The sequence below is a fragment of the Artibeus jamaicensis genome, unplaced genomic scaffold (assembly GCF_021234435.1).
Source record: "Artibeus jamaicensis isolate MK-2021 breed Jamaican fruit bat unplaced genomic scaffold, CSHL_Jam_final contig_490, whole genome shotgun sequence".
NCBI classification, from domain to species: Eukaryota; Metazoa; Chordata; class Mammalia; order Chiroptera; family Phyllostomidae; genus Artibeus; species Artibeus jamaicensis.
The window spans coordinates 12062055-12075995 of NW_026521861.1; the positions used below are offsets into that span (position 1 = coordinate 12062055).

Here is a 13941-nt window from a genome sequence, read left to right on the forward strand (position 1 = left end):
TCATGAACAGCCCTTCAGTTTTCTACACTTGTTTCTCAAATTTGCAAGTTCCCAGCTTATTAATCCATGTCTGTTGTCTACCCCTTTGCTACGGTGGTCGCTTTCCTCTGAGAGCAACCGTGTTCGTCTGCGTCCCTACAAAAGTTGTAATTTCTGGAATTTAATGCTATAAACATTTATCTCTAACATGTGTGCAGGTTTCATTTGTGCTTTAAATTTGTCCCTTAAAAGTGAAATTTGAGGAAACATCTTAAATACTATTAATGTTTTATGACTTTGTACTTCTGAATATAAATGGATTTTAAGGCCATTAAGTACATTATTATATGTTTTGGGAAAGTATGAGAAGATAAAATCAAATGAGCCTTATTTAATGCATCAAAATAAAACTGTTTAATGCAGAACAGTGTGGATGGATATATACTAAAAAGTTCAGCTGTGTGAAAATTCACAATGCTGAATATATATGTAAACTATTTAAATATTTAAGGTTATAGTTGAACTTTTGAATCTGTGCGCATACTTAAGTTTGATAGTTCTTTCATTAAATAAAAAGGAAGCTGATGTGTACCACATCTTAGAGATGGTCTCGTTTATTATGTTGTCACCATGAACAAAGTGGGAAAATTTTAGTCGTCATGTGAGGTAAAATGTATTTGGTGTTTTGGTTTTTTTGTCTGTCTTTTGAATCTCTTTCAGTATTGAAATGTAAATTAGTATTAAAATTGCCTTACTGTGAAGAAAAACATGGACAGAACATTTTGGAGTTCGTTTGTTTTTCTTAAATAAGGCCACTGATAAATCTTATATATTTATTTTAACTTAATGGTTTTAGAGAGGTAGAAAGGGGGTAGAGAGAGAGTAAGAGAGACATTGACTTGTTGTTCCACTTATTTATGCACTCATTGGTTGATTCTTGTATATGCCCCGACTGTGGATTGAACCAGCAACCTTGGCGTGTTGGGAGAACAATGCTCTAACCAATTGAGCTACCTGGCCAGGGCCCGATAAATTTTAAAAGAGAGTTTCAATCAGGCCACCATTACTGTGATTGCCTTTTCTAACCAAGTTATTTAAGTAGCGGAGGTAAATGCATCCGCTTTTTGGTTCTGCCACGGTCCCATGGAAGCTACTTCACAAACTCTTTCTGCTTTTTTAACTCCACATATTGGGCCTAGTTCTGGTGGTCACATAATTAGGCCAGTGTCAGGGAGATTGTTCATAGACACAGCCCGGCTGTGTTCTCAGCTTTCTAAACCATCACCTAACATCTCTATGTGTCAGTCCTCTCCTATGGAGAACGAAAGAATTTTATTGTTGTGAATTTTATTTGGTTGTTACTTGTTAGAGTCTGTGATATAATAGGGTAAATGATTAGAAAACTAAAAAAAGTTATTTTAAAAATAAGTTCCTTTTTCTGGTGTGCAAAAGAGAGAAGTAAATCTGCGTGAATCTGAAGAGTCTGAATTATTTATTTTAAGAGAAGTTAAGGCTGGTACATTAAATGGAGAGGTAGTAGGGACCATTGCCCCTGAACCTTTTAGGTTTGTAATGGTGGTAGTAGTTTTCACTAGCCACAATGACGTAATGGGGTGATGTAATGTTTTTGATTTGCCAGCTTGACCAGAAGGAGGGTAGTTCAGAGGTTGCCGCCTGGTCTTTCCCACTAGGGTAGGTCTTACCAGACAGGCCAGAGATACAGTATGTGGGTTATTGTAACTAACTTGAACATAAATTCTAGTTATACACTTGAGAACCAGGTAAGTTATCACCAGGTACATCCATAGACCCTGTCGGCATGCCATGAGCCAGAATTTGCCAGAATCTGTTACCTGGTCCCAGAAGACACCCTAGCTCTTTCAAAGTGCTGTGATGCCACTTTAGTCCTTGGGTGTCTGTGACATCTGCAACCCTGTGTCTAATAGTAACCAAGCCATCTACTTATTCCTCTTGCACTGTGTACACCCATGTATGTAGCCGTATATGTGCCCCAATATGCACAGGCCCCTTTGTACAGAAATCATACACGGGTCCCTTTGGGGATCGTTTTACACACTCTCAAAGATGTTTCATGATGTCCTTCCTTCTGTGGACCCAGACACCTGTTCAGTCAGTGGTTTCTGGATTTGTAAATTAGCTCATCCTGGGACTGAGCAGAAGATCATGATTTTTTATTGAATTCATTGGGGTACATTGTGCTACGTGAAATAAGCCAGTCAGAGAAAGACAAGTACCATGTGATTCCACTCATACGTGGTATCTAATGAACAAAATAAAGTAGAAACAGACTCATAGATAGAGGATCATGATTTTCTACTGGGGAAACCACCCTCAGCCCCGTGTTTCTTCATTCTCAGTTAAAATAAAACTAAATGTGCCTACCTATCGCGCCCCTCGGGACACCTTGCATTTTTAATAATCTCCGCAGCTCCATCCCAGCATATTCTCTCTGTCGGCTTCTTTTTTCTGTTCTCTCCCTTGTGCTCGGGCAACTCAGGTATTTCCGTTTCACTTTGCATTGCCCACTGCTTTTTTCCAGGCTCCTGAGAGTCACTCCAGCAACAGGCGCGCCTATCCCCTGGGGTCCTCATTAGGGCATTGCATTTCCTGTGGTTCTGAGAATACACGCCAGTAGTCATGAATTTTTGCTTAACCAGTCTTACATTCCTTCCACCTTGATCAAATTCCACCAACATGCAATTGTGGTCATACTCCTCTGGCTCCTGCTAGCCCGTGCTAGCTAATTCTTGCAGCTCTTTTAGTAGGTCATTTCTTCCCATTCTTATCAGGCCAATATAGATTGTGCTGGTTTAATTATAGTTGTTATCAGTCAGGCAAACAACAGAGGAGGTAGTCTCAGCTTGTTACAGGAGCTTCTGTTGGCTCTGTTACTAGAGAGGGGAGTTGTAGAACCAGCCTCCTCAGAAGCATCCATCTAGATATTCCATTCTAGACATTCCTGTCCCATATTTCAAGGGCTCAGGTTTCAGAGAACTGCTTTGCCTGAGCGTCTGTCATCTTTGGAAGTTGAGTGAAAGAGTGGATCTAGCAGTTAGATCGTTAGCCTGATGCTCATGCTTATTGGCTCTTCCACCATCAGAGATAAGGGCCTCATTTGGAGCTCTAAAGGTTACCCTCTAGGTAATGTTGACCACGTCCTCCAGTCTCTCACTATCCCTCCACAGGTAGTAACACAGCAATAATCAGACAACTCTCTGAAGGTGTTTCCCCCAGGTTACCACTGGCGAAATCTCTGAGCGCCTGAAGCCTTCCCCCAGCTCCCTCTGCATCTGTGCCCTACTTACCAACATGGATGGTTTCCTGTTAGCCTGCCAAGTAATGAGTGAGCCGGCTCCCAGTCCCCATTTTACCTCCTGATTTCCCAGACGGCAAGTCGTCAGAGAACCAGACACCGAAATGGGATTAGACGTGCAATAAATGTATCAGGGGAAACTCCTTTAAAGGGAAGAGCAAGGGAGAAGGAGGGGGACCTTGTAGACCACAACCTTGATCTGACTTTTGTAAAATAGAGTAGGAAGAAAGGGAAGTTAAGTGAAAAAGCTTGCAATTGCAGGGCAGGTCTAAGAAAGTTTGACAAGACCAGTGGCAAGTCCTTGAGCCGAATTGCCCGTGAGAGTTCTGTATCTCCCAGGATCAGATCTGCGTCTCGATCGCTGCCGTGGGCAGTCACTGACTGAGAATAGCTCTTGCGGAGTGTGGCCTCAGCATGAACATGGCAATGGCTTTCAGAGTGCAGGGGTGGGAGCCATGGATTAACTTACGCTCTCTGTTGTCAGACGTCAGGGACACATTTTAATGGTTGTCTGATTTGTCTGTTACTCAAAGACTTGGTAGAACTGACCTATAAAACCGTATGAATTTGGTACAGTTTTTAAATTTGTTTTTGTATGATTTGATTTGTTTTTGTGGGTAGACTTTTCAATTTCCATTACATTTCATTATGTCTTTTCAGGTTTTCTGTTTTTCTTGATAGAGTTATCTTATTTCTTAAATATATCACAATTTCCTTTCTTTTTAAGCCAGTAACATATAGTACATTGCCTGCATATACCACATTTTCTTATCCATTTGTCAGTGGACATTGGAGTTGCTTCTATGTTTAAATAAATGATTTTAATTCTCATCTGAGGGTATTTTTTTAAGTTGATTTTAGAGAGTGAAGAAAGGAGAAAGAGAGAGAGAGAGAAACATTGATCGTTGCCTCCCCTCAACAACCCAACCAGGGATCGAACCTGCAACCTTTTGGTATACAGGACAATGCTCCAGTCCCCGGAGACACACTAGCCAGGGATGAGTCAGTTTTGGGGAGGTTCATTTGGGTATTTTTCTGTGAATTTTGCATAAATGATTCCTGAAGTGGAATTTATGGACTCTTCCCATAACTCTTCATTAACTCCTAGAACTTTTGGTAGCCTGGTCCGGCATCCTAGGCTGAAGCATGGCTTTCAAGTAGCCAAACGATGGGGGAAGAGTGGGCTTGTGTGATGTTGTATAATGTTAAGTACTGACATGCTGCTTCCATTTTTGTTCAGCCAAGCCTGAGAATAAAGCTGATGCAGAGCAGACTACATAGTCAGAGACAAATGTAGCCAGGGCCCCGATCAGACCCAACCTGGACATTATATTTCCTTCTTCTTTTGTACATTGGGAGCATCTGAGTCTGCTCAGGCTGCCCAGCAAAATACCACAGACTGTGTGACTTTAGCAGCAGACTTTGTGAAATCTCACGGTCCTGGAGGTTGGGCACTCCGAGCTCTGAGTGCCGGTGCGGTTGGTTTCTGGAGAGAGCCCTCCTTTTGGCTTGCAGAAGGTGGCATTCTTGCTGTGTGTTCACATGGCTTTTCCTTGATGTGTGCGCTTGGAGAACGCGCACTGGCTCGGCTCTTTAATGTCTCTTTTGTTATAAGGGCACTAATTTTATTGGCTCAGGGCTCCACCCTTACAAGCTCATTTAACTTTAATTACATCCTAAAGTCCCTACCTCTAACTACAATTATACCTGAACTTTGGCTTCAACACATGAATTTAGGAGGAACATATCTTATGACATTCTGCTTCTGGCCTTCCAGAATCTTGTCCTTATTTGCATGCTAGCTACATTCATTCCGTCCCAACAGCCCCACAAGGTTTAACTCATTCCAGCATCAATTCTTAGTGTCTGAAGTCTCATCTCAATCTCATCTGCATCAGAATTAGGTGAAACCCAGGGTATGAGTCATCATGAGGCAAAATTCCCTTCCTGCCGTGAACCTGTGAAATGAGACAAGTTATGTGCTTCCAAAATACAATGGCTGGACACACATAATGTAGTTATTCCCATTTCAAAAGGGAGAAATCTGAAGGAGGAAAGGGGTGGTGGGCTGTAAGCATGTCCCAAGCCCAAGGCAAACCCCATCAGCTCGTAAGACTGGAGAAGAATCCTCTTTGGTGTAATGCTCTGCCTCCAGGCCCATGGGGGTGTCAGCATCACCCCACAGCTCTGTGGAGCAGCCGGCTCCTTCAGTTTAGTGAGATGGCCTTGACCCTAAAGCCCTGGGCTGCACCATTCACTGCCACTGGGAGGTGGCAGTGATGTGCAGATTCACATCAAACACTGGGCGGTGGCATTCTGGTCTCCCCAAAAGTAAAGAGGCTCCACCCTTTGAAGCCTTGGAGAAACTAGACTTGCCCCAGGGCCTGGGAGGGGGAGCCTTGGTGATCTCTTAATGATGTGTGGGTCATTCCCCCCCCTTTCCTGAAGCACAGAGCCTGTTCCTAACTGCACACCCCTGTGGCTCCACCCAGTAGAATCCAGGAAGTCCGACAGCATTCCTTCATCCGTCCTGCTTTTACTGATCATTCAGTTCAGACCAGCCGTGCCTGTGCCAGTGTAATCCCAGCTCCATGTCCTGCTTCTGCTAAAATGGTTGATCAAATCCATGAGCCACACCCGTGCTTTCTTTGCCAAATGGTTGTTTAGCCACATCCTGAGTGTTCCTTCTGAACAAACTTTCTCAGTTTGTCCAGTGGACTGAGAATGTTCCAAAATTCCCAGTTCTGGTTTCTTTTTGCCTAACAATTCCATCTTCCGTTCACCTCTCTCCGCTTGCATTTTACTATAAGCAGATAAGAGGGCCGAAGCCACACCTTCAATACATTCCTTATAAATGTCTTTTCCTAGGTATCCAGCTCTTTGGCTTGCAAGCTCCACTTCCCACCAAACACTAGAATGCAATTCAGCCAAGTTCTTTGCCATTTTGTAATGAGGACGGCCTTTCCCCCAGTTCCCAGTAACTGTTCCGCATTTCCATCTGCGACCTCACCACAATGACCTTTGACTTTATATGCGTATCAATAGTCTGTTCATGATTATTTATATATTCTCTAAGAAAACAGTTCTCCTTGTTTCTTTCTGACCTCTCGTCGGCATCTTAAGTCCATGTTTCTCTCCCAGTCTCTTCACGTCAATCTAGCGTTTTCTAACATCTCCCTCAAAATTCCCCCAGCCTTTCCCAGTTCCAAAGCTGCTTTGGTACCTGCTAAATTCCCTGCCTCCAAATACGGTCACGCTGGGTGATGGGTTTCAGCATATGGACAAGGCCAATACAGTCTGGTCCTGGTGTGGTGCATTAAGTCCATTTAGTCCAGTGTTGTTGATTGTATTTTGCATGAAGTTTTCTTTACTTGTATTTGGAATCATCTTCACTGGTAGTACATCCTAAGGTATAATTGATTTTTTTTTGCAAGTCACTTTTAAATTTTTATTTTATTTTCCTGTGTTTATTACCAGCAGGGTGGGAGTTTCTTCTTTAAAATGCTTTTCCTGCCCTGGCTGGTGTGGCTCAGTGGATGGAGCACTGGCCTGAGAACCAATGGGTGCCTGGTTCAGTTCCTAGTCAGGGCACATGCCTGGGCTGAGGGCCTGGTCCCCAGTTGCAGGTGCAAGAGGCAACTACACATTAACGTTTCTCTCCCTCTCTCTAGAAATAAACAAATAAAGTCTTTAAAAAATAAAGTGCTTTTTTCAAACCAAAAGTACTCCATACCACCATGCCCCTAGAGCAGGCGGCCGTCACCCTGAAACAACTGTGGAAAGGAGGATGGGGAGGGCATGCGGCCCCCCCCAAATGTTCCCCAGGCTGGTTCTGCCAGCCCGATTCTTGCTTAATAACCCTCAACAGACTTGCACCGATATATGCTATGAACTTTCATCCACAAGACTCTCATTTTTTCATCTTTGTCCATCTGATCACTGAAACAAGTAAATTTGCGTTTATAATATATAGAGGTTTCTTTGTTTGTTCTTTTGTTTTTGTGCTCTAAGTTAGTGATTCACTTTTAACATTTTACTTTTTAAATAAATCCTTCAAGCATTAGGAAAATATTTTTAAAATCTTTAAAAGATTGTTTCCAGAATAGCAGTTACTATGAAATAAATTACTTTTTAAAATAATATGTCTCTGTATTGCCACACAGTTCCCTAGTTTGCAACATTGTTAGTCGAAATAAAAGATTAATATGCCCAAAGTGTCTTTTAAAAATGTGTTTAAGACTTGATTTTTATGATCAATTAACCTCAAATTGCTATAAAATAATGACAATATTATCTCTTTTTGCACTTGGCCAAGTAGATTACCACCTGAGGGCTTTTCTTTCTCACCCGAAGCCTGCTTTACAAACCAGCCTACACTACACTGTGCTACTTTCATTGAATTCCCTTTAATTTTCTCTGAATGAAAATATCTAATGAGTTTCATCTTTTTTTCATTTTAAGCATCCTTTCCACACTGACCATTTTATGAAGGTTAAAATCAAGTTATTGAAATATCTCCCTCAGTGCCCATGCTTTTTTTTAATATCTGCAGAGCTCAGATACTTGCTTTTTAAGGTTTCCTTTCTTTTCTTTTTTTTCCTATTTCCCTTCTATTAGGGGTTTACCGAAGGATAATGAACCTTTCAGGTCTTCTGATTCTATAACACAGCCTTTTTTTTTAAAGAACACCCTGTTGTCCCCCTGTCCCCACATCTCTGCCCAGGAGCTACAAAAACTGCTGTGTAATACACAGCAGTAATACACAGCAGTTAATGTAGCAGAAAGAGGTTTGGAAGAAAGGGACGAAATATTTTTCTCCGATAACTTACCATTCTCGGATGCTAACGTTTGGCATTGGCCTTAAGATTTTTGACTTTAGAGACGTATTAGGGAAGAGCTAACCAGAACAGGTAAACCCATACCTATCCACTTTGTGTAGCGGAAGTTTTTTCTCGTTCACAGTTAAGTCCAGTGGGCAGAGAGGAGCTGGTGCTCAGGGCAGAGTGGTGTGCAGGCCTCTGGGCCAGCAAGGAACTAGGGCTCCTGGGAGTCCTGTCGTGCCTGGGGCTCCGGGTCGGGCCGTGGAGCCTGGGGTTTTCCAATTGTTGCCAGAGGATGAGCATAACGTTTCAACTGTGCAGGATAAACGTGTCAAGCGATTCTGTTTGTTCGCTTTATTTTTTAATGAAGCAAGCGCCCCTAATAAACTGGTTTTCTTTTTAAACGTAGATACTTAAAAAGAAATACAACTTTTACTTGCAATGTAATTTTTTGCACATTAAGAGCATTTATAGGGCCCTGGCTGGTGTAGCTCAGTGGATTGAGCACAGGCCTGAGAACCAGAATATCGCAGTTCGATTCCCAGTCAGGGCACATGCCTGGGTTGCAGGCCAGTTCCCAGCAGGGGATGCACAAAAGGCAACCACACATTGATGTTTCTCTCCCTCTCTCCTTCCCCACCAAAGGTAAATAAATAAATAAAATCTTTTAAAAAAAGAGCATTTATAAAGTATTGCCTTGATATATAATCCTACCAATGTCAAATAAGACACGTCAGAGAAAGTGTAAAGCTACTCAAATCACTGAAAGAACCAATTCCATTCATTTGGACAAAGTTTAATGACAGCTTCTACTTGCCTTTGGGTTTTAAGTATTTTGGGGAGATTATTAGGATATTTTCTTAAACTATTTATTGTTTTCACCAACCAGTTTATTTATGTTACTGCCAGCTCTACTCCAATGTGAATTAGCCTGGAGAAGCGTCACTGCAAACCCCCGCCGCATCCGCCTCCTCTTCCGGAGTGGTGGAAATCGTGAAAACTGAAAATTATTTTTCATACTAGATTTCTGCATCATTATAAGAGTGGCACTCCTCACTTGAGTCGTGAAATTTAAATCAGACAGACTTTTAGTTTCTCGTGGAGAAATCCAGCAAGTTTTCACCATCTTAAATTGAATTTCTATCTTGTAACTATCTTGACCGAGAAATACAAATTACAGATTGTCGAATAAAAGTATATTTTGCTACTAAATTTGTATTTAATTATGTAATATAAGTGGATTTTGCTGTGCATACTATTGTCTACTACTCCAGATATTCTGAAAGGAATAGTTGACAAAATGTGGCGTCTGATTTGGGGGTGTGAGGAATGATAAAATTGAATGTGCTTTTATGTTTTAGTTGGAAAGTAATGGTGAAACAAAGAAGGTGAGAGAAAGGGGAGAATTCACAACTAAATACTTTTTAACTTAGGCATTTTACCTAAAGGGTATGTAAGAGTGTCCATAGTATATCATGTGTGGTTATGGTAATTAAGGAAATAATTTTTGAGCTATGTTATAGTGCTTGGTACTTATTACTCAAGAGAGGATAATTGCTTTTACTTTTATGAATGTTATTCAGGAGTTCAGTTTGGACGTGGTAGATTTGAGGTGATGTTTATAATGTTAAAATCTTAAAGGTATAATGGTAGAACTGAGTTTCAGATAAGTAGATCCTTTGGCTATATCTAAGTATCAGCTCTCAGTATGATGTTATAAAAGTTACAGTGTTGCATGGATTAAGTGCTGTGGCAACAATTTGGCAAGAACAGGATTTCTCAGCACCATTAGGATGTTGCTGTGGAAAAGTCTTGGGGTAGCGGGGCTGGTCTGTCGGTTATTGTAGGATGTTCACCTTCATCCTGTGCCACAAGTGGTAACAATAAAAAATGTCTCCAGACCCTGCCAGATGTCCCCTGGAGGACATAACTCTCCTGATTGAGAATTCCTGGAGTGTAGAGCATCTTGTAGGCTCCTTCCAGTATGTAGAGGAGGTTTAGCACGCAGAAGAAGGAACTGACTGACTCAGTGTAACCCAGAAAACAGAAGCCGCGCTGATTGATAAAGACAATTCACTAGGAGAATATATTCATAGTTGAACTAGCTAAAAATAGAGTGTCGGCACTTGTAAGGCAGCTTTCAGCCACGAGTATTTACTTAGTTGCCAGATCATGACCAGAATTGTGCTGAGAACTTACTCTCTCGGAGGGAGTTTGAACTAAATACTCATTTAGATGCTCGCATTTTGGCAGGTCTGTGTACTGGTACAGATTTGAAAATCATTCGAGTGAGGCAGTGGGTGAGAAGACAACATGGTTGTCGTGAACTGACTTTTAAAGAAGGTTTATAACTTAGAAGGGGAAATCTGGAGTGTAGCCTGCCTTCACTGACCCTGTGAAGTGCTGGGAAGGAATGGAGGAAAACCAAGGAAATAAAGTGTTCGGGAGAAGTTTCACGGAATAGATGGTTGTGTGGTCGACTGAGAGGTGAAAGTCAGTTGATTGAGAAAAGAGCGGTATATTTAATTCCATGAAAGTCATGGTGAGGAAAGTATCCTGTAAAGTGTTGAGTATTATATGAACATTAATCATTACTAATGTTAACGCTTTATTAGCATATAAGCCAGATGCCAGATGCCAAGGATTTAAATAAAACTAGATCGTGAGGAAACTGACTTGGAGATGGCTGCATTGACCAGCTCAGTAAAACAGAGGAAGCTACAGGGCCAATAAAACAGAGTCATTGCTATTATTTTTTAGGAGATATGGGACTTCAGCACACTGGAAAATTTAAATTAAGATGAAATAGAAAGTTTGTAAACATTAGGGCAACAGATAATTATATAAAAAATAAAAAGCTGCCTCAGTGGTTGAAAAGGTCAGGCAGGGTCACAGATTTTTTTCCTTTTCTTTATTTTTTCACCTACTTCCTTTGGTCCTGGGGAAATAATTAGGGAAGGGACGTGGAAATGTCACTGTCACAAGGTGGTGGGTAAGCTCAAGATTCCCCGCAGGTGGGGAGGAAAGAATTTGAAGTTTATACAGCTGGGTTTGAACTCCGACAGTATCACCAGCTTTCTGTGTGACTGTAAGCAGATTACTTTCAACTCTGGGCATCGAATTCATCTTTGCTAAAATAAGAGTAATATAAGCTGTCAAGTTGTTCTTATGAAATTATATTATGGTCAGTGTAAACCTAACCCAGTGTCTGGACTGTGTTCAGCATGCGGGGCACCGATGCTACAGTTGTCCCTGTCATCGCCATCAAAGGGCATGCTAAGGTTCCTTCAAGTGACAAGCATGGAAAGTGTCAACAACTGCACTGCTCATGAGTGAATCAGCTGATGAACGCAAGGTTATCAACTAAGGATGGAGACCAGGATTTTCATAGTGACCCGTGACCAGTGCATTTGCAGTGACTACTCACTTCTGGATTTTTTTCAGAGCTTCATCTCTAACCACAGAGCAAAGGAAGAAAAATAGTGTTGATACGGGGTTGGGACTGATGAATGAGGTTCATATAGATTTGTTAGAGCTTGTTAGTCGCAAATTACTGCTTTCAAGGTATCCTGTATTATTATAGCTTATTGAATGTCGTACCTAGTATGTGTAGACCACAGGTATAAATGTTCAACTGAACTATTTCTTATTTTAAACATTAGCATGGTCCAGGACTTATAGACTTCAGCACTGCTGACATTTTGACTAGATGCTTTTTTGTCCCTGGGGGCAGGCCTGTGCATTGCAGGGTGGTCAGAAGCACCCTTGGCTCTCCTCACTGGAGACAGGTTGCACCCCTCCAAGCTGTCATAATCAAAAATGTCCCCCGACATGACCAAATGTCTCCTGTGTGTGGGGGGGGCAGACAAAGGTCTACAATCAGTGTGCAGTTAAGAACTACTGAGGTATTCTCCTGTCTCAAATAGTTGCTCATAAAGATTAATTGAGTGAACATGTGCTATTTGAATTGATAAAATTGCTGGTATAACTCAGCGAGTCTAAATAGATTTGTGTGACTTTATAAAACCAGTAGAATTATAAATTTATGTTTCTTCTAACAAAGAAAATCCGAAAGGTAGACTATAAATTGTAGCAAGAAATATAAGTAAATTTTCTACCCATATACTTCATTTTTACTTGGAAACATTTCACCACGAATTTATCCTTTTTTGCTTGAATTATTTACCAAAGCAAAAGGATTACTTCTATATGTATAGGGTGGAGCAAAAGTAGGTTTACAGTTGTTCGTATGGAAAATAACACAATAGTTAATCAAAAATACTACAGGAATAAATCCTGTCTCATGTACTCACAACAGTAAACCTGCTTTTGCTTCACTGTGTATGTATTTAAATCCTCTACATATTTTTATTACATATACTCAGTATTTTAAGCAAAGACTATTTGTGTTTTATTTTTCAGTTGTTTTTTATCCTTGTTGTTGGTGGCTGCCGTGGTCTGGAAGATCAAGCAAACATGCTGGGCTTCTCGGCGGAGAGAGGTATCAGTAACAGTGTTCAATCTTTAGTTTACGGGGTCAAGCAAATGTGCATCTCTGTTGCTAAATTAACGTCTCGTTCAAATATAGATTTTCAAATCTGTTTATTTATTTATGATTTTATGGTTTTATGGGTTTTATTTATTTTTAGAGAGGAGAAGGGAGGAAGAAAGAGAGGGAGAGAAACATAAATGTGTCAGAGATACATTGATTGACTGCCTCTCGCACGTCCCCTACTGGGGACCTGGCCTGCAATCCAGGCATATGCCCTGACCTGGAATCTAACCGGCAACCTCTTGGTTCCCAGGCCGATGCCCAATCCCCTGAGCCACACCAGTCATGGCTAATGTAATTTATTAAGATTGAACAAATCAGTCTAGTATTTTTAAAGCTTCAGAACAAACTTGACCACAGTCCTTTTAAGTCAGTGTGTATAGAAGCATTGGTTAGCTGTAAAGTGTATGTTTAAAGAGTGTTAGAATCTGTAGCAAATATAAATATTCTGTTGAGAAAATAATCTGCATTCTCTTTTATTTAGGTAATTAGTTATACTATAAAAGTATAATTTACTTTGATAAATGTCTTTGTTGCACTTTCAAAGAAATTTCTAACTGACATTTATTTTTGGTTTTTAATCTCCTAGAGTTTTGTTATTTTTTATATACTCAAATATTTTCCATTTTAAGATTATCTGATAATGCAAGTATGTTCAAAGTGCACCTCAATTTGATACATTCCTGTATCAGAATTGATTACATATGTTTCATGTATTCCTAAAATTAATAAAAAGCATAATACTTTTCCAGAACAACGGATGATATAAATAAATTAGATACAGTTTCTTAACTTTGTATATATTAGTTATTTGAAAGAAACAAAGAACCATAATAGTCTAAGGAGCCTAAGTGTGTAGTAGATTTACTGTTCTATACCTCATGTAACAAAAAAGTAAGTTTCTGTTTTGACATTATTATATTATTACATTCTGTTAATATTAGTTTTCTCTTTGCTGTTGCACTCCTATGTATGTATAAGTCTGTGCAACAATACCAAGCAGGGCTATAATGACTTCACTTTTCCCCCACGTGCTAAAGATTAAAGGTGTTTAACAGCAACCCAGAGTATCCTAAGTTTCAGTGTTGTAGGTTAATTATTCTTCTGTTGTCAAACATCCACCCCAGCTCAGTGCATGCCTGTAATACACTTACAAACTGGACACCCCTCCCACAAATCAGCCCTTGGTCCTAACCCTCTCCGCCTCTCTGGTTTCTGTGTACGGCCAGTGCAGTTTCAATGAGAATTGACTTGTT

At 40.6% G+C, this 13941-nt stretch overlaps 1 protein-coding gene across 5 annotated transcripts in view; it reads left to right on the forward strand.

Moving 5' to 3' along the window:
* ATRNL1 (attractin like 1) overlaps positions 1–13941 on the forward strand; it is a 506958-nt gene that overhangs the window by 201276 nt on the left and 291741 nt on the right. For all 5 annotated transcript variants that reach the window (XM_053668567.1, XM_053668564.1, XM_053668566.1 and 2 more), the window contains exon 26: positions 12556–12634. In XM_053668567.1, coding sequence (XP_053524542.1) covers positions 12556–12634 — 79 coding nt within the window. The remainder of the gene's footprint in view (positions 1–12555; positions 12635–13941) is intronic.